Here is a 20,254-nt window from a genome sequence, read left to right on the forward strand (position 1 = left end):
GTAAACGGTGACGTCATCATTTCCTGAAAGAGTATTTTTAATTTATACGCAAATAAACCTATTGCATTTAATCCACCTTTGTTCTCCCAGATGGCAGATTACAAAAAATTGCAGCCCCCTCTGTATCAGAAATGGATGGAGTAAAATGGAATGATTGTTAAGCAGACGTTTTCCACTTGTATTTAATTTTTCAAAGCCACTGAGACATCCTTTTGTTGTTGCCTGACACTCAATTAATATTTGGAAGAGACTTTTATGACCCTTTAGTTATTTGCAAATGCACAATTTCACTTTAGAAAGTTCACATTAAAGTCTTATTGGTTTTGTGTAATAATACTTTGTGGTCTTTTAGGCATGTATACAGTACTCAGGATATCTGCTTTACAAAACACTGGATATTTTGAGATTCTGATGTAAAGGGCAAGAATGAATAACTGATTCACCAAACAGGTGAATTAATCTCCAGCAGCGTCTCCTCTTCTTGACGCCCGCTACACCTGCCCACCCCTCCTTGCATCGTTACCTCTGGAGACCCCAAGAAACTGTCATTAGCCATTTCCCATTTCTGATCTGCATGCTGCTCCCCAGCAATATTTGTCAACATTCGGGAAGTACATTGTTTAGCCAATTGCACTGTTAAAAGCAGATGATAAGCATTGACTCGCCTATAAATGGACAAAGGGCGGGCAGGAGGAGGACCACCTCGTGAACCTGCTCCTGGGCCTGGCCAGACTTGCCATAAACCCGTCCATGCAGCACGTGATCAAGGGGGTTGTCCAGCCCAACTGTTTGCCCCTCGACCATGGCGATATTCACGGCGTCCTTGGAGAGGGAGCACACTGTGACACCGGCACGATCGAGACCTTTTGTGCCTTGAGGGCACTGCGGAGACTGGGGTGTTTTATCAACCCCTTTAAGCACATTTTGGTACAATATTTTAAGTTTCCTTTGCCAGGGAAGTTTTTCCAGCGCTAGGGACCCAGGTTCAGTTCAGTTCCGGCCTTGGGTGACTGTGTGGAGTTTGCACGTTCTCCCCCATGGCTGCGTGGGTTTCCTCTCGGTCCTCCAGTTTCCTCCCACAGTCTGAAGATGTGGAGGTTAGGTGGATTGGCCCATGCTAACATTGTCCCTTTGTGTCCAGGGGTGTGCAGGTTATGCGGGATTATTAGGATAGGGTGGATGGGGAAGTGGACCTGGGTAGGGTGCTCTTTCAGAGGGTCGGTACAGACTCGATGGGCCAACTGGCCTCCTCTGCACCATAAGGCTTCCATGATTTGTTTTTGTTCGATGCTGTATCCCTTTAATTTTTCCCTCAGTTTGGTTAATTTAGTCCAATTGGTATCAACCCCAAACAGTATTAGAATATGATCACAGCTAGAATAGTGGGGTATGGCAGGAAGAGTTTGTCACTCTGCTGGGCTGTCTTAAGAATAGCCTGAGGTAGAATGGGCTTTAGGCCCATTGTTTCACCATATACAATCATTGGTGTTAACAGTATTATCTGCAAATATGGCATCAACTTCCACTACATGCTGACAATGCCCAGTTCGACCTCACAACCACCTCTCTCATCCCCTCTACAACCTCTGTGCTGTCAGTCTCCTTCTCCAACATCCGGATTTGCCACAATTTTCTTTCACAAAATTTGGAGAGGGCGGAAACTATTGGCTTAGCTCTGATGTTAAAAGAGCCAGTACAAATGTAAGTTGTTGTATCTTACTGGACATGCAAACATTAAACATGGAAATAGCATGTTAATACAACTTAGAATTAAAATAGAAATTGCAGGAAAGGCACAGCAGGTCTGTCAGGACCGGAAAAGAGAAACAGCAGGTTAATATCAGAACCAGAAATTGGAAGACAAGCCATTTGATGAAACAAAACATGAATGTTCGGGTATTGAGGATGGATGGGCCGGAGATGAGAAAGGGATACACAGCTGGAAGAGGACCTGGCAGTGCGGACCAGAGAGACACTTGCTGTGTTTGATGGGCAGCAACCAGGTTGTAAGTGAAGCGACTGTAAGGCCCACAGATGATATGGATGGTGCAGGTTAGTAACAATATCGACGATAGCAACAGGATCATGGATAACCCAAAGCAGGACAGATTCACAATGAGAGTAATCGGGGTTGTTAAGAAGGCCTATGTTGTGTTGGCTTTCATTAACAGGGGGATTGAGTTTAAGAGCCGCGAGGTTTTGCTGCAGCTTTATAAAACCCTGGTGAGACTACACTTGGAATATTGTGTCCAGTTCTGGTCGCCTCATGAGAGGAAGGATGTGGATGCTTTGGGGAGGGTGCAGAGGAGATTTACCGGGATGGTGCCTAGACTGGAGGGCATATCTTATGAAGAAAGGTTGAGGGAGCTAGGGCTTTTCTCACTGAAGCGAAGAAGGAAGAGAGGAGACTTAATAGAGCTTTACAAGGTGAAGCATTGATAGAGTGGATAGCCAGAGACTTTTCCCCAGGGCGGAAATGGCTGTCACGAGGGGACATAATTTTAATGTGATTGGAGGAAGGTATAGGGGAGATATCAGAGGTAGGGGTTGGGATTCTCCGATGCTGCGTCAAGAGTGTCCGCGCCATCATGAATGGCGTCGCATTTCACGACGGCGGAATGGGCCGCCGGCAGCATCGATTCAGGCCCCGAAAATGAAATGAAATGAAAATCGCTTATTGTCACGAGTAGGCTTCAATGAAGTTACTGTGAAAAGCCCCTAGTCGCCACATTCCGGCGCCTGTGCGGGGAGGCTGGTACGGGAATTGAACCGTGCTGCTGGCCTGCCTTGGTCTGCTTTAAAAGGCAGCGATTTAGCCCAGTGTGCTAAACCAGCCAGTAGCGGCGTCGCGGGAAACGTGGTGGGCGTGGCACCAGAGCGCGTCGTCAGCGCATGACACCCAGATGACGCGCCACGACGTCACTTTATGTGTGATCGGCGAACAGGAGATAAGGCCGCGCCCCGCCATGCCCCCCCCAGGTTCCGGGTCCATGACCTGGAGACACTGGTGGACGCAGTGGAAGAGCGGAGGGCGATCATGTGGCCACCGGCACCCGGCCAGCACAGTCAAGCGCAACTGGCGTGATGTGGGCATCGCAAGAAGCTCCTCGACCTGATGAGGGAAGCCAGGGTAAGTACCCCGAGAGTTCCCCCGGGCCACTGCTCCCCCCGCTCAAGCAGGAGGGGGGGACAGATACCATGTTCCACTAGACCCACATGGGCACCACACCCCCCTTGCGGGCCGCCATGGCGTGGCGCCCAATGCGCCCGCCAACCATAATGTTGCCAACATCTGCACGTCTTCCTGCTGACTGCCTAACTCTGATGCTTCCCCCTGCAGGATAAGACAGCCCACAGCCATCGTGAGCATGCAAGAACTGGAGGGGGATCACCTGTTCTGCACCCCCTCACCATCCATGAGCAGAGGGCTCTGGACTTCGCTGGGGGAGCCGCCATCAGGGACGTAGCACCATGCCAGATCGGAGGCGCAGGAGCAAGTGAGACTCCCCTGCCTGGCTACACTCCCTCAGCCCCTCACCTCCCCCCCCTCACACTGCACCCCCACACACTGCCCCCTCCCCCCCAACACCCCCTCACACTCCACCCCCTCACACTGCCCCCTCCACCCCCAAACCCCCCTCACACTCCACCCTCTCACGCTGCCCCCTCCACCCCCTAATCCCCCTCACACTGCACCCCCTCACACTGCCCCCTCCCCCTCACACTGCCACCTCCACCCCTAACCCCCCTCACACTGCACCCCCTCACACTGCCCCCTCCACCCCCTAACCCCCCTCACAGTCAACCCTCTCACACTGCCCCCTCCATCCCTAACCCCCCTCACACTCCACCCCCTCACACTTCCCCCACCACGCCCTAACCCCCCCTCACACTCCACCCTCTCACACTGCCCCCTCCACCCACTAACCACCCCTCGCACTCCACCCCCTCACACTGCCCCCTCCACTCGCTAATCCCCCCTCTCACACTGTCCCCTCAACCCGCTAACCCTCCCCTCACACTCCACCCCCTCACACTGCCCCCTCTACCCCTTAGCCCCTCACATGCCACCCCCTCACACTGCCCCCTTCCACCCCCCCATTTCCCCCCCTCCCCTCCCACTCCACTCCGCGTGTCTAATGCTACATGCTTTATTATGTATTCCGGGGTCAGCCGACGATTGACCTGGCACGTCTCAAACAAGCCACCGCCGTTTCGGTCCACGTCTAGCCACCCACAGGGATGCACACCAGGGAGGGGAAGGAAGACGGACAGGAGGGCCGTCTTCCGAAGCCGGGGCACAGGAAACGGACGCACAGAGGACAGACACAAAGGACAGTGTCGAACAGAGGATGGAGAGCCAGGACAGTGATGGACAGAGGACGGGGACTCTGGACAGTGATGCACATAGGACGGCCGAACAGATGTTGGACAGACCAGACACGGCCCCTCACATGGGCCGGAGACAACGTCCATCGGTCCAAGGCTCGACCCAGGGGACCCCAGACCTGGGGTTCGATGAGGACATGGACCTTGCGTCACTGTTGTCACCCACACTCTCCACCACCGCAGATACCCTAACCTCGGTAGGGCACACTAGTGATGAGGCTTCAGGGTCACTGACTGGTGCGCACCACACAGCCGAACCGGCACAGCAGGTGGAGGTAGCAGCAGCCGAGAGGCTGGACGGTCAGAGGGCAGCCCAGCCCCAGCACCCAGCTGCCGCCCAGATGGTTCCCGGGTTCCTGGACTTACCAGACCCACCCTCAGACCCAATGTGTTTGGAAACCCAGGGAGTGGACAATGGGATGACGGCCGCCTTCCAGCATCTGTAGACGCAGTTGGAGGAGTCCATCTGCGTCCAAGAGCAGGGAGTGGTGCCGGGCACGGCTGCCACCCAGGCCGACACCGCACGGGTGGCGTCCGCGGTGGGGGCAATGGTTTCGACCATGGATCAGGTTCTGCAAGGCTTGTAGCTTCATGTGCACGCATCATCCGTGGCCCAGGACAGGGCTGCCCTCTCGCAGGCAGCCATGTCCTGAGACAGCTGGACATTGCCGCCACACTCCAGGGTCTGGCCGTGTCTCAGCAGGCCATGGCCCAGTCTCAGCAGGCCATCGCTGAGAGCATCGGCGACCTTGCGCACGTGCTGGATGACGTCGCACAATCCCAGAGGGAGGTGGCGCAGTCCCAGACTGGGATGGCCTACTCCCTGAGTTCCATCGCTGCGAACGTTCAGACCCTGGTCGATGCCACAGTGGGCTTCCAGGACTGGCAGCGCCAGGTATCAGTGGTGCCACGGGGCTTGTCTCCGCTCGCACCACCGTCCCATAGTGAGGCCCAGGGGCCACTGGGCACCCCGAGGGAGGAGGAGATACAGGGGGCCGCCTCGGTGACTCCTGCAAGGGAGGTCCCGGAACACCGCGGATCCTCTGACTCCCCCCGTCCCGTCCCTGGTGCATCTGGTGGGCAGCGGGCAGAACAGGGTGGCACCAAGCCATCCAGCACGCCCGCCAAGCAGCCTGGCCCATCCAAGCCGGGCCGCCCCAGGAAGCGCGCGCCAACGGGGAGCCAAATCCGCAGGGCAGGAGTCTCAGCAGTCCGCCTCCACGCCTGCTATACCGTCTGGGGAAACACTAAGGCGTAGTGGTAGGACCCATAAGGCAAAGAAGTTCGACACGTAGTAAGTTGGCACGGGTGCAGGGCACAGCTTAGTTATAGGGGCTAGGGCACTTGTATGTGAATATCACGATTAAAGTCACTTATACACCAAACCTAGATGCCTCTGTGCTATGTCCGGTGCCTGAGGGGTCGTGAAGGGGACTGAGTGGCGCTGGGGTCGAAGGTCGGTACAATGGTGAGGCCGGGTGTGTGTTTTCCCCCCTCCCAACCCCCTGTCGTCCTCGGAACACCGATGCCAGCTAACCCACATGGCCATGTGGTGGAGTGTCCATGACGCATACAGCGACCACCCAGGTGGAGGGAGCAGCTGTGGCCATGAGTCAGACATTGTCTAATGATCTGGAGCTCACAGCTCATCGCAGAGCGGGTTGTCATCATTCAACATGGCACTGATCACATCCGCATCCACAAGCAATTGTGTGAGACCATCCCATTGTGTGGGAGCTAGGGTTGTCAGATGGTGCCGGGGGGGGGGGGGGGGGGGGGGGGTGCTGGGTGTTGCGCTTGGGTGGAATGGCAGTGCAAGTGCCTTGCTGAGCGGCGATCAACGCCTCACGTGCTCGCTTGACAAGCCGATGGCGTCGTGCAGCATCCCGGCCATATCCAGCCCCCATGTCGCGTCTGTGCCCCCCCCCCCCTCTCCCCATCCTCCTCCTCCTCCTCTTCCTCATCTAGAGATGTGTCGTCCTCATCGGGCTCCCCATGTGCCTCCTCCTGCTCCTCCTCCAGGGCGTTGGCCCTCTGTTCGGCTATGTTGTACAGGACGCAGCGGACAACAACGATGCGGCCAAGTGGTACTGGAGGGCCCCTCCAGAGACGTCCAGGCATCTGAAGCGCATCTTCAAGAGGCCAAAACACCTCTCGACCACATCACTGGTTGCTGCATGGGCCTCATTGTAGCAGGTCTCTGCGTCAGTCTGTGGCCTCCGTATAAGCGTCATCAGCCACAACCGCAACGGGTAACCCCTGTCGCCCAGAAACCAACCCCTCAGCCGGGGGGGGGGGGGGGGGGGGGGGGGGGGGGGGGGGGTGTCCCTCGAACATGACGGGGATGGAAGATTGCGCCAGTATAAAGGCATCATGCACACTGCCGGGGTACTGGGCCGTACGCGCGCATGATCTTCATGCGGTGGTCGCAGACGACCTGAATGTTCATGGAGTGGGTCCCCTTCCTGTTCATGAACACGTCCCTGTTCTCCGCTGGTGGACGCATGGCGACGTGCACCCCATCAATCACGCCCTGCACCATGGGTATCCTGGCCACGTCTGCGACTCCCGCTGCCTGGGCATTCTGGTGGGCGCGGTCCTCTGGGAACTGGATGTACCGGTCCGCGATGGCATACAGGGCTTCGGTGACTGCTCGGATGCACCGGTGCACTGATGCCTGGGAAATACCGCACAGGTCCCAGCTCGGCACCTGGAACGACCCCGTCGCGTAGAAGTTGAGGGCACCGTCACCTTCACGGCCACCGGGATAGCATGTCCTCTCCCCGTTCCACGTGGTGCCAGGTGTGCCATCAGGTGGCAGTTATGGGTGACGGTTTCCCGACTCATCCTGAGTTTCCTCCTGCATGCCCTGACGGTAGGTCCTCGAAGGACATGCGGTGACGGTACACTCGAGGCCTCATGGGGCGCCTCCGGCACCTTGGCACCACCACCTGCTCCTCCTTCTCTCCCTGCGCCCCATCAAGATCGGTATCCTCGCCCTGTCCATCCCCCTCGATGTGGTGGTCATTGTCCCCCTTTGCCTCCTCCTGCACCTGTCGGGTGGGCGGGCCTGCAGCCTGAGCGGGTGCCACCAGGCCCTCTGCAGCCCATCCCTCTGCTGCCGCTGCCGCAGGTACTCTGAGCCGCCTGCGCCGACGCTGCCAATGGGCCACCTGCAGGGAAGCAGCTCCCACCACAACGGTAAACATCGCTTGCTGGTGCCCAAACATTACGATCTGTAGGGTGGGCGGGGATACAACATGTTTAACAATGGCGCATTGACACCTCAACAACCAGGTGCCATGGGATACACGTGTCCCCGGTTGGCTGGTGTTGCTGCACACACGAAGGCACCCTGACCCCTGCCCACAGTATCCGTCCACCGCCCAGTTTTGCCCATCCCTCCTCATTGCGCCAAAAAGTCACCCAAATAAATTGGGATGATAGGCTCTTTGTGGCACTACCATCTACGCGAGGTGTGAAAATCCCAGAGTAGAGGGTCAAATGCCATACTGTTCCCACCTTAGTTGCTTCCGCAGAGACTGCAGCTACTGGTCTAGAGCTGGTGTGCCAGTGCAACATACTGCTGCAGAATCAACTGTGCCGCGTGACTTGGTTATTTGCATTGATGCGCTGTTTAGCTGCACCAGAATGAGCTCTGACTCTTGTTGAACAATGGCATCATGATATATCACTGTAGCCTCTGCTGATCTCCTCATACTGCCAGCGTACAGTGGGTACCCTGGCATCTTCTGCAAGCTCAGTTGCCTTACCTCAAAGTCTTTGTTGCCTGTCCTTGGGTAGTGGTGTTGGTGTTGATCTGTGAGGCAGCTCAGTATGTGTGGCTTGAACTGAATCATTCTGAGTGATGTCACCCTGAGGACTGGGAGCTTGAAGCTTTAATGGGGCCATGAACTTGATGTAATCTTCCAATATGTACAATTGTTGAAGCACAAATGCAATCTCGTAGTGAGGGTGTAACACAGTATTACCTTATGTAGATGGTTTATGTGTGAAATAAATTGGATTTATTACCATGGTACAGCATATTGAAATGTGACAGCATTCTTAATATGTGTCAACCAAACTGGAAGATTGGATTGTCACAGTGTGCACTTTTCAGAGTAGTACATGGCTCTTGTGACCTAGAGGGCACATTAGATTTATCACATGTTACATACAGAAGCAATATCTTTCTCCTGATAACTGATGTATTGATTGTCCCTCAGGAAAATGACACTATTGTTGATTATTTAATTCTAGAAAAAGCTAAGTACAGTTAGATTCAGAATAAAACCTTCAAAGATTGTAAAGCACACTTAACCTGCCCATGACCTCTTAAAAACACATATTTTCTTTAAGTTTTCTTTGCCCTTACGCTATTCTAGTTTTCAAAGAAAGTTGCTTTGTTTCCTTCCTTTTCCAACTAAAAGGCATCCAACCAAATATCATAATTTAGTCAAGCCGCTCGCTTGCTCTTTACGTGGTTTGCTGATTTGTGAGAAAGGTCAATGATAAAATGACGTTATTGAGACAGGAGCTCCAGTAGTTTGGCTGACATTTAAACACCCTGGCCTTCAATGGGAAGTTTCCGTTAGCTCAGAGAGAGGCCTGCTGGACCAAACGGCATTAATCGGTAAAAGAAAAGGAGCAACTTCCTCCAAAGTCACGGCAAAGTATGACTTTCATGTCCATCAAATAGGTGGAAGCAGTTAATAAAACATAAAAGCAAATTAAAAAATGAATTCTTCATTTTTTTCCTGAGGTAACTTTGAAAGGAAATGGTGTTTGTAACATATCCACTGTTGCAAATATGGCCTGAATGCACAATAAGAGCTAAATCCAGATACACTTGAGAAAACCAGGGAGTCATGAAGGCACAGTTGTATATATCATAACACATTCATAATATATTCCAGAAGGTTACCCTAGCTGGTTTGCTCAGATGTGTTGTTATTCCCAAGCTATCGGGCACGATTCAGCAGATTTGAAACAAAGTCCACCTATGGGCCTGTTTGTTGGGGTGTTTTTCGGCGGCTGCAGCGCCGAGATTCACCCCACTATTCACCGGCACTTTGCTGGGTGTTTTGGGCCTCGGGAAGATTCTCCTTGCCGAGGTCGCACTTTAGTCGATTTCCCGCACTGGGCAGCTGGGTGGCCAGCTGGCTCCTCTCAGACCAGGGCGCTACTTTGACTGGCAGCTCTGATCTCTGTGCACCCCCCCCCCCCCCCCCCCCCCCCCCCCCCCCGCTTTCTAGACATCCCCCCCCAATCTTCTAATGGCCCCTGGAACACCCCCCGTGTCTGATTCCCGGCCGTGCATTCCAGACAGTGGTACTTGCAGGGCACCTGGGTGGTACTGCCAAGTTGGCAGTTTCCAGGTGCCATGGGTGTACCAGGGCATCACCCTGCCTTGCCCCTACCACCCGAGGGTTTCTAATGGTCTGCCAGACCCCCGAGGTGTCGTCATGCCTGGTGCATGTTTATGGAAACCAGTGCTAAATGACGCCGGTCGAGATGTCGCAGGTTCGGCCATTGGCAATCGAGCACAGGGTGAAAGTAGCATCCAGGTATTTAATCTGGGCCTGATCCAGATTGCGCCAGGCGGTCTGTGTCAGGTGACTTGTGATTGGCCCTGCGCCCAGCGTGGAGCCCGATTTGGGGCTCTTGGGGTTGGGTGGGGTCCAGGTATTGAATACTCCAGGTATTGAACAAATATTTGGTTAAAAAGAAAAGAAGCAAATAAACATATTACTAAATTATATATATTTTTGGAGTTCTTCATAAACTTTCGCTCCCTAAATAGATGGAACGTATATAGTTGCTCTCCCCATGTTAGGCATGGGGATAGTTTGTTGAACTGTAAATGAATAGGGCAGCATGGTAGCATAGTGGTTAGCACAGTTGCTTAGCAGCTCCAGGGTCCCAGGTTCAATTCCCCGTTTGAGTCACTGTCTGTGCGGAGTCTGCACGTTCTCCCCGTGTGTGCATGGGTTTCCTCTGGGCGCTCCAGTTTCATCCCACAGTCCAATGATGTGCGGGTGAGGTGGATTGGCCATGATAAATTGCCCTTTGTGTCCAAAAAGGTTCGGTTGGGTTACAGGGATAAAGGGGATAGGCTGGAGGCGTGGGGCTTAAGTAGGGTGCTCTTTCCAAGGGGCGGTGCAGACTCAATGGGCTGAATGGCCTCCTTCTGCACTGTAAATTCTATGATTCTATGAATAGGGGGGGAGAAAGTGGTTATTTTCCAGGAGTTGATTTCTAAAAAAAGAGCAGCACTGTGAGGAGTTATCTGAGAAAGAATTTTCCTCAAGTTTTATCATTTGAGGTGTTATCTGCTCTCCTAACGACCCTTGCATCATTGTTCATCACGAGCAATGCGGTAAGGAGGTGAGCTACTCCGAGCAGGTGGGGCTGAAAGTCCTCCGCTCACCCTGGTGACTGTTGAACCTAGATTATTTCTGCTCCAGGTTGCAGCATGGCCAGGACTGTCAGGCAAGAGCAAATGTATCTTTTGAGGCCCCTCCTTCCTCCCCCCCAACCAAATTATGCTTTTCTTGCCTTCTCCATTTTTAATATTTGTTGTTAATCTAATTGCTAATACATTTGGGGTCTTTCTCTGCGGGTTCAGACCAATATCATTGTGACAACATTATAACCTCACTCATTTTCCTTAGATAAAAATGGCCACTTTTAATAATGGCCAGGTCAGAGAATTAGTGCTGTCATTGTAACATTAATATAGAAACATAGAAAATAGATTCAGGAGTAGGCCATTCAGCCCTTTGAGCCTGCACCACCATTCAATATGATCATGCAAATTCAGTATCCCCCTCCTGCTTTCTCTCGTTACCCCTTGATCCCTTTAGCCGTAAGGGCCACATCCAGCTCCCTCTTGAATATATCCAATGAAGTGGCCCCATCAGCTTTCTGTGGTAGAGAATTCCACAAGTTCACAGCTCTCTAAAAGAAGAAGTTCTTCCTCATCTCAGTCCTGAATAGTTTACCCCTTATTCTTCGGCTGTGACCCTAGTTCTGGACGCCCCCAACATTGGGAACATTCTTCCCGCATCTAGCCTGTCCAGTCCCATCAGGATTTTATATGTTTCTATGAGATCCTCTCTCATTCTTCTAAACTCCGGTGAGTACAAGCCCAGTCGATCCAATCATTCTTCATTTGTCAGTCCTGCCATCCAGGAATTAGTCTGGTGAACCTTCGCTGGACACCCTCAACCCAAGAGACCAAACCTGCACACAATACTCAAGGTGTGGCCTCATCAAGGCCCTGTATAACTGCAGCAAAACATCCCAATCCTTAACTCAAATCCTCTTGCTATGAAGGCCAGAATTCCATTAGCTTACCTCACCGCCTGCTGAGCCTGCATGCCAACCTTCAGCGACTGTTCCACCATGACACCCAAGTCTCGTTGCACTTTCCCTTTTCCTTAACTGCCACCATTCAGATAAAAATCTGCCTTCCTGTTTTTTGCAACCAAAGTGGATCACCTCACATTTACCCACATTATATTGCATTTGCCAAGTATTTGCCCACTCAGCCAGCCTGTCCAAGTCATCCTGCAGCCTCTCTGCAACCTCCTCACGGCACACAATACCACCCACCTTAGAGTCATCTGAAAATTTTGAATTCCTTTGTCCAAATCATTAATGTATATTGTGAACAGCTGGGGTCCCAGCACTGAACCCTGCGGTACCCCACTAGTCACTGCCTGCCACTCTGAAAAGGACCCATTTATTCCCACTCTCTGCTACCTGTCTGCCAACTGGTTCTCTATCCACGTCAATACATTACCCCCAATACCATGAGGTTTACATTTGCTCACTAATCTCTTATGTGGGACCTTGTCAAAATCCTTTTGAAAGCCTAGGGTCACAACATCCATTGGTTCACCCATGTCCACTCTACTGGTCACATCCTCAAAAAATTCCAGAATATTTGTCAAGCACGATTTCCCTTTACTGAGTCCATGCTGACTTGGACCAATCTTATCCCCGCTTTCCAAATGCTCAGTTATTTCATCCTTAATAATTGACTCCAGCATTTTCCCTACCTCCGATGTTAGGCTAATCGGTCTATAATCCCCATTTGCACTCTCCCTCCTTTTTTTAAAAGTGGGATTACATCCAATCCATTGCACTTCTCCCAGAGTCTATAGAATGCTGGGAAATGATCACCAATGCATCCACTATTTCTAGGGCCACTTCCTAGAAGTGGCCATTGTGTTGGTAATAATGAGCAATTTGATCTACCGCGCCTTCAAGTCTTCCAGATAATGCCACCGGGAGGCAGATTCTGGCACTGGTTGGTAGCAGCACCATGATGTGCTGGGGCTCGAGACTGGGGCAAAGCTGACGAGCACACATGGAACACGAGGGGAAGCTCTCTTAGCTCATTTAAACTTGCATTAATTGTTATCAAAAGCCCAAAAGCAGCAAGTTGACAGGCTGCTGATAACAAGAGTCACTGTGACAGGTTAAATTCCTATGAGAGTTGGAATGTGAATAAGCTGCACCACCCAACACCCTCTTCTATTGATCGCTTACTTTTCTATGTGATTTTACCGATTCTAGACAGACTGAGAAATGTCCATTCTCGCCAATTACCTTGTGACCCTGAAAACCTCTGTTACTTGCCTGTCTTCTCCATGGAACATGTGCGTTGGCGATCAAATGTGCTGGTCAAGCCCATAGAATCCCTGCAGTGCAAAAGGAAGCCATTCGGCCCATCAAGTATGCACCGACCCTCTGAAAGAGCACCCTACCCGGGCCCATCCCAACACCCATCCCTGTAACCCCATCTAACCTGCACATCTTTGGACTGTGGGAGGAAACCGGAGCACGTGGAGGAAATCCACGCAGACACAGGGAGAACGTGCAAACTCCACACAGACAGTCACCCAAGGCCGGAATTGAATCCTGGTGCTGTGAGGCAGTAGTGCTAACACTGTGCCACCGTGCCTCCCGGGTATATTTATTTGTGTACACTCCCAAAGACAATCAGATAGTTAGTTTTTTTTTAATCGTATTTGGATTCAATTTAGAAATGCGCTGTTAGTAAATATCCGGTAGGATAATTGCCTGGCCATTCTGGTGTACATTCTGCCATTATTTGTTGGCTGTTGGGATTCTCTTCTCCCGCTGGCAGTATATACCTGCCTGTGGGTTTTCCAGCAGTGTGGTTTGGCTACAATGGGAAATGGGAAGAGTGAATGCTGCAGCTAGCGAATGGCGCGCCTGCGAGAAACACGCGGCTAGGGGACAGGGGAAACCCGCCCATCGCCTTTAGCCTGGTGGAGGCTTCAGTATAAAGGTTGCCTGTTTCCTCTAATAATCTAGAATCATTATTTGTGGAAAATGTACAGATGGAGTTGTACTCTAATGGTTTGAGCCATAATGCAACTGCTGTAATGGATAATTGATTCGCTTTGGATACTATTAAATGATGACTGAAGATTATCTTGTCATTTATTAATTAACTGGCTATCCATCAATTGCGGTGACAGATTTGTCTAGCTGTTGTTCGCAGGATATTGGCTGCTGTGTTTGCCTGCGAAACATTGACCCCACTTCAAATGTAATTTGCGTGGAGTACTTTAAGACATTTTTCGTGCATGATGAAATGCTACATCAATACACGGAGATATATTGAATTTAGATTTCCACAGTTCTAGCATCCCCACCATCGGAGGGCTGTTGAGGAAATATAAGACAATCTATGAGGATTGACTGGAATGCTGGCTGATGTGAGATAGTATCAACAGCAGGAAAGGGTTGTGAAGCTGTGGAATGTATGACCGAAGTTAATGATTGAAGCAGGCACCATGTCTAGGTTGATGGCTGATGGAAAAAGGTGTAAAGGGAAAGGGGAAGAGGGTGGGTACGAGAAAAGGATGGGTGGGATTTTATTCCCCCCCACCTCATGGCATGTTTTGTCGCCACGGATGGCTGTTAGCTGCCAGAGGGACCTTCTGGCCCCACCACTGTAAACAGGTTTCCCCATTGTTTGCATCCCTCACCGGCGGAGATTCACAATTAGATAGATAGATAGATAGAGAAATACAGCACAGAACAGGCCCTTCGGCCCACGATGTTGTGCCGAACTTTTGTCCTAGGTTAATTATAGAATTTTGGACACTAAGGGCAATTTATCATGGCCAATCCACCCAACCTGCACATCTTTGGACTGTGGGAGGTAACCGGAGCACCCGGAGGAAGCCCACGCACACACGGGGAGGATGTGCAGACTCCACACAGACAGTGACCCAAGTCGAAATCGAACTTGGGACCCTGGAGCTGTGAAGCAATTGTGCTATCCACAATGCTACCGTGCTGCCCTTAAGAAGAAGTTAATCTACACTCCATTATTCTACCCTAATCCATGTACCTATCCAATAGCCGCTTGAAGGTCCCTAACGTTTCCGACTCAACTACTTCCACAGGTAGTGAATTCCATGCTCCCACTACTTTCTGGGTAAAGAACCTACCTCTGACATCCCCTCTATATCTTCCACCATTTATCTTAAATTTATGTCCCCTTGTAATGGTGTGTTCCACCCGGGGAAAAAGTCTCTGTCTACTCTATCTATTCCCCTGATCATCTTATAAACCTCTATCAAGTCGCCCCTCATCCTTCTCCATTCTAATGAGAAAAAGCCTAGCACCCTCAACCTTTCCTCGTATGACCTACTCTCCATTCCAGGCAACATCCTGGTAAATCTCCTTTGCACCTTTTCCAAAGCTTCCACATCCTTCCTAAAATGAGGCGACCAGAACTGCACACAGTACTCCAAACGTGGCCTGACCAAGGTTTTGTACAGCTGCATCATCACTTCACGGCTCTTAAATTCAATCCCTCTGCTAATGAATGCAAGCACACCATAGGCCTTCTTCACAGCTCTAGCCACTTGAGTGGCAACTTTCAAAGATCTATGAACATAGACCCCAAGATCTCTGCTCCTCCACATTGCCAAGAACCCTACCGTTAACCCTGTATTCCGCATTCATATTTGTCCTTCCAAAATGGACAACCTCACACTTGTCAGGGTTAAACTCCATCTGCCACTTCTCAGCCCAGCTCTGCATCCTATCTATGTCTCTTTGAAGCCGACAACAGCCCTCCTCACTATCCACAACTCCACCAATCTTCGTATCATCTGCAAATTTACTGACCCACCCTTCAACTCCCTCATCCAAGTCGTTAATGAAAATCACAAACAGCAGAGGACCCAGAACTGATCCCTGCGGTACGCCACTGGTAACTGGGCTCCAGGCTGAATATTTGCCATCCACCACCACTCTCTGTCTTCTATTGGTTAGCTAGTTTGTTATCCAACTGGCCAAATTTCCCACTATTCTATGCCTCCTTACTTTCTGCACAAGCCTACAATGGGGAACCTTATCAAATGCCTGACTAAAATCCATGTACACCACATCCACTGCTTCACCTTCATCCACATGCTTGGTCACCTCCTCAAAGAAGTCAATAAGACTTGTAAGGCAAGACCTATCCCTCACAAATCTGTGCTGGCTATCCCTAATCAAGCAGTGTCTTTCCAGATGCTCAGAAATCCTATCCCTCAGTACCCTTTCCATTACTTTGCCTACCACCGAAGTAAGACTAACTGGCCTGTAATTCCCAGGGTTATCCCTATTCCCTTTTTTGAAAAGGGGCACGACATTCGCCACTCTCCAATCCTCTGGTGCCACCCCTGTTGACAGCGAGGACGAAAAGATCATTGCCAACGGCTCTGCAATTTCATTTCTTGCTTCCCATAGAATCCTTGGATATATCCCGTCAGGCCCGGGGGACTTGTCTATCCTCAAGTTTTTCAAAACGCCCAACACATCTTCCTTCCTAACAAGTATCTTCTCGAGCTTATAAGTCTGTTTCACACTGTCCTCTCCAACAATATGGCCCCTCTCGTTTGTAAATACTGAAGAAAAATACTTGTTCAAGACCTCTCCTATCTCTTCAGACTCAATACACAATCTCCCGCTACTGTCCTTGATCGGACCTACCCTCGCTCTAGTCATTCTCATATTTCTCACATGTGTAAAAGGCCTTGGGGTTTTCCTTGATCCTACCCGCCAAAGATTTTTCATGCCCTCTCTTAGCTCTCCTAATCCCTTTCTTCAGTTCCCTCCTGGCTATCTTGTATCCCTCCAGCGCCCTGTCTGAACCTTGTTTCTTCAGCCTTACATAAGTCTCCTTCTTCCTCTTAACAAGACATTCAACCTTTCTTGTCAACCATGGTTCCCTCACTCGACCATCTCTTCCCTGCCTGACAGGGACATACATATCAAAGACACGCAGTACCTGTTCCTTGAATAAGTTCCACATTTCACTTGTGTCCTTCCCTGACAGCCTATGTTCCCAACTTCTGCACTTCAATTCTTGTCTGACAGCATTGTATTTCCCCTTCCCCCAATTGTAAACCTTGCCCTGTTGCACGCACCTATCCCTCTCCATAACTAAAGTGAAAGTCACAGAATTGTGGTCACTACCTCCAAAATGCTCCCCCACTAACAAATCTATCACCTGCCCTGGTTCATTACCAAGTACTAAATCCAATATGGCCTCGCCTCTGGTCGGGCAATCTACATACTGTGTTAGAAAAGCTTCCTGGACACACTGCACAAACACTACCCCATCCAAACTATTTGATCTAAAGAGTTTCCACTCAATGTTTGGGAAGTTGAAGTCACCCATGACTACTACCCTGTGACTTCTGCACCTTTCCAAAATCTGTTTCCCAATCTGTTCCTCCACATCTCTGCTGCTATTGGGGGGCCTATAGAAAACTCCCAACAAGGTGACTGCTCCTTTCCTATTTCTGACTTCAACCCATATTACCTCAGTCGGCAGATCCCCCTCGAACTGCCTTTCTGCAGCTGTTATACTATCTCTAATTAACAATGCCACCCCCCCCCCCCCACCTCTTTTACCATCCTCCCTAATCTTGTTGAAACATCTATAACCAGGGACCTCCAACAACCATTTCTGCCCCTCTTCTATCCAAGTTTCCGTGATGGCCACCACATCGTAGTCCCAAGTACAGATCCATGCCTTAAGTTCACCCACCTTATTCCTGATGCTTCTTGCATTAAAGTATACACACTTCAACCCATCAACGTGCTTTGGTGTCCTGAATATCGGCTTCCTTAGTTGCTGGACTACAAATCCGGTGTAGGACCATCCGGAATATTCCAGCCGATGAATGTTCCGGTGGAGAATAAACACCGATACAGAGAGGTTCGGTGCAGTGGCCTGCTTTGATGTTGCATTTTCGATGCAGTATACACTCCAAAGGCACACCAATGCACACACTCCTTTGCCCTATAGTCTTGCTGTGCCAAAGTCAAAAACAGTCTGCACCAATTAAATCCTTCATGGCACGTTAAAACTTGGGAACAACCAGCCTCCTTCCTTCTTTCCTTCTTAAACCAAGTGTTCGATTGCCCAATTGACCCTTTTAACTCCTTTCTCGAATAATTAATTCTTGGGATGTAAGTGTCACATGTTGTTGTAAGGTGCTGAGTGTAGGTTGGTGGATCATATTAAGTTATTTGTGGTCTTGGGTACTACAACAGTAAGTATTAACTACTAGAAACGATATACATAGTTACAGTAAAAGGTCAAACCTAGGAGCAATCTCCGTGGTTGCTCCGAAACACTGCTCTCTCCAACACTGCACCGCCATTAGGTGTGGGTCATGTGATCTCATACATCACTGTTTGGGCGGTACTCTACTGAGTCCCATTTTAACCCTTGATGTGCCATGCCCTTATTCTACACTTGTAATTGCTCATCCTTGGCCTTTTCGACCTTGGACTTGAACTGGAGCTCTATCTTTTTCAATGGCATCTTTTTAAGAAGGTTACTAAGAATAAACTGAGATGATTGATCTCTAACTGCCTGACTCGTCACATTTCATATTCCTCTTTCCTCACAGAGACAGCAGTGAATATTGGTTACTCGTGCAATATTTTAACAGATGAGATGAATGAGATTTTCATCGTGTCTGGCTACACGGTGCTCGAAGTGCGTGAACAAATCCGGTAAACAACCCATAAACGTTTCTACATGCCATAAATCGTTCCAATGTATTTTGGTTGGAAATTTTTTAAAGTGAAAGTTTGTTACATTTCAAGATTTGTTTTTACCATTTTGTTTCATTAAAATGGGCATTTTTAATGTTTCTTCTGAGCCAACTGTATTCCCAAGTTTAAAACAAAATACATCGAGACAAAAAAAAATCCATTGAATGGAAATTGTCTCTTTTGGAGTCTGAACAACAATTTGTCAGCTTGGCTGGGTAACCATACACACCTTCAACCCGTCGCGGGTCTCCGAGACGGTGTGAGTCAATCCATGCTCAGACTGATGCGATTGAATCTAAAAAAATATCCACAGCAAAATTTGTAACAATGGGATAAAGCAGAGTTCTTCAAACTTTTTTTCCGGGGACCCATTTTTACCAACCGGCCAACCTTCGGGACCCAACCCGGCCGACCTTTGGGACCCAACGCGACCGACTTTCGCGACCCACGCCGACCGACCTGAGCGACCCACCATTTTCTCTTAACTTGTTTGCTGCTGCTAAAAATGGAGGAAATGGTTTGTTCCCTTTGGCTCTCGTACATGCTCCTCCAATGGGACCTGTTAGATGAAGGTGAAGCCTTCCTGTGTTGGAAAGTATGGAGTCTCCATCTGTCCAAAGTTCTGTAAAATTTTATCAAATAAACCCCCCTGAACTTAAAAAAAATGAAGAAAAAATAAAAATAAAAGTTAAATGAACAAAATAAATGAATAAATCCCCCGCATGCACAATGCAGCCGAATTTTTTTTAACACGGCAATTTTAAAGGCCGCTTGCAGCCGGCGTTATTAAAAGCCGGCTGCTGCGCGGGGATTTGCGCAATCGGGAGCATCGCGAAGGAAGGCTCGCGACCCTCCCGACACCTCCCGCGACCCATCCACGGGTCGCGCCCCCGACTTTGAAGAACACTGGGATAAAGTATAGAATTCTACACCATTAGCGGATTTGCATCTGCAGACTACATTCCGATCCTGATGGTGGATAGTTTTCTTTTTGACTAACCCTGGACCCGACGTGGATAGTGGACTACCACCCAGAACGAGGCCATGTGGCCCATCATGTCTGTGTCCTCTTTTAAAATTAACCCCGCTGCCCCGCTCTGTAATTTTCTCTGATTCAAATGTTCAACAAATCGCTGTGTGAATACAGTTTTTTAAATTTCACTTCCCACTCACTCAATTCTAAAGTTAGGTTTTCCCTTCATCACATATTTCCACAAAAAAAAGTAATCTCTCTTATTCAGTTTATTTAAATCCTATAAATCATCCCCACTCTCTTTCATCCCCCTCCTTCTTTCCCTCTCCCTCTTCCCCCTCCCTCTTCCTCCTCCCTCTTTCCCCTCCCTCTTTCTCTCCCTTCCTCTTTCTCTCCCTCCCTCTTTCTATCCCCTCCCTCTTTCTCCCCCTCCCTCTTTCCCTCCCTCTTTCTATCCCCTCCCTCTTTCTTCCCATCCTTCTTTCTCCCCCTCCCTCTTTCTCCCACTCCCTCTTCCTCCTCCCTCGTTACCCCTCCCTCTTTCTCTCCCACCCTCTTTCTCTCCCTCCCTCTTTCTTTCACTCCCTCTTTCTATCCCCTCCCTCTTTCTATCCCCTCCCTCTTTCTTCCCATCCTTCTTTCTCCCCCTCCCTCTTTCTCCCCCTCCCTCTTCCTCCTCCGTCTTTCCCGCTCCCTCCCTCTTTCCCGCTCCCTCCCTCTTTCCCCCTCCCTCCCTCTTTCCCCCTCCCTCCCTCTTTCCCCCTCCCACCCTCT

General features: G+C 50.2%; 1 protein-coding gene across 3 annotated transcripts in view; it reads left to right on the top strand.

Moving 5' to 3' along the window:
• Positions 1-20,254, top strand: part of atp8b4 (ATPase phospholipid transporting 8B4) — a 372,477-nt gene that overhangs the window by 321,386 nt on the left and 30,837 nt on the right. For all 3 annotated transcript variants that reach the window (XM_038813489.1, XM_038813490.1, XM_038813487.1), the window contains one exon: positions 18,360-18,465. In XM_038813489.1, coding sequence (XP_038669417.1) covers positions 18,360-18,465 — 106 coding nt within the window. The remainder of the gene's footprint in view (positions 1-18,359; positions 18,466-20,254) is intronic.

The sequence above is a fragment of the Scyliorhinus canicula genome, chromosome 12, assembly GCF_902713615.1.
Source record: "Scyliorhinus canicula chromosome 12, sScyCan1.1, whole genome shotgun sequence".
NCBI classification, from domain to species: domain Eukaryota; kingdom Metazoa; phylum Chordata; class Chondrichthyes; order Carcharhiniformes; family Scyliorhinidae; genus Scyliorhinus; species Scyliorhinus canicula.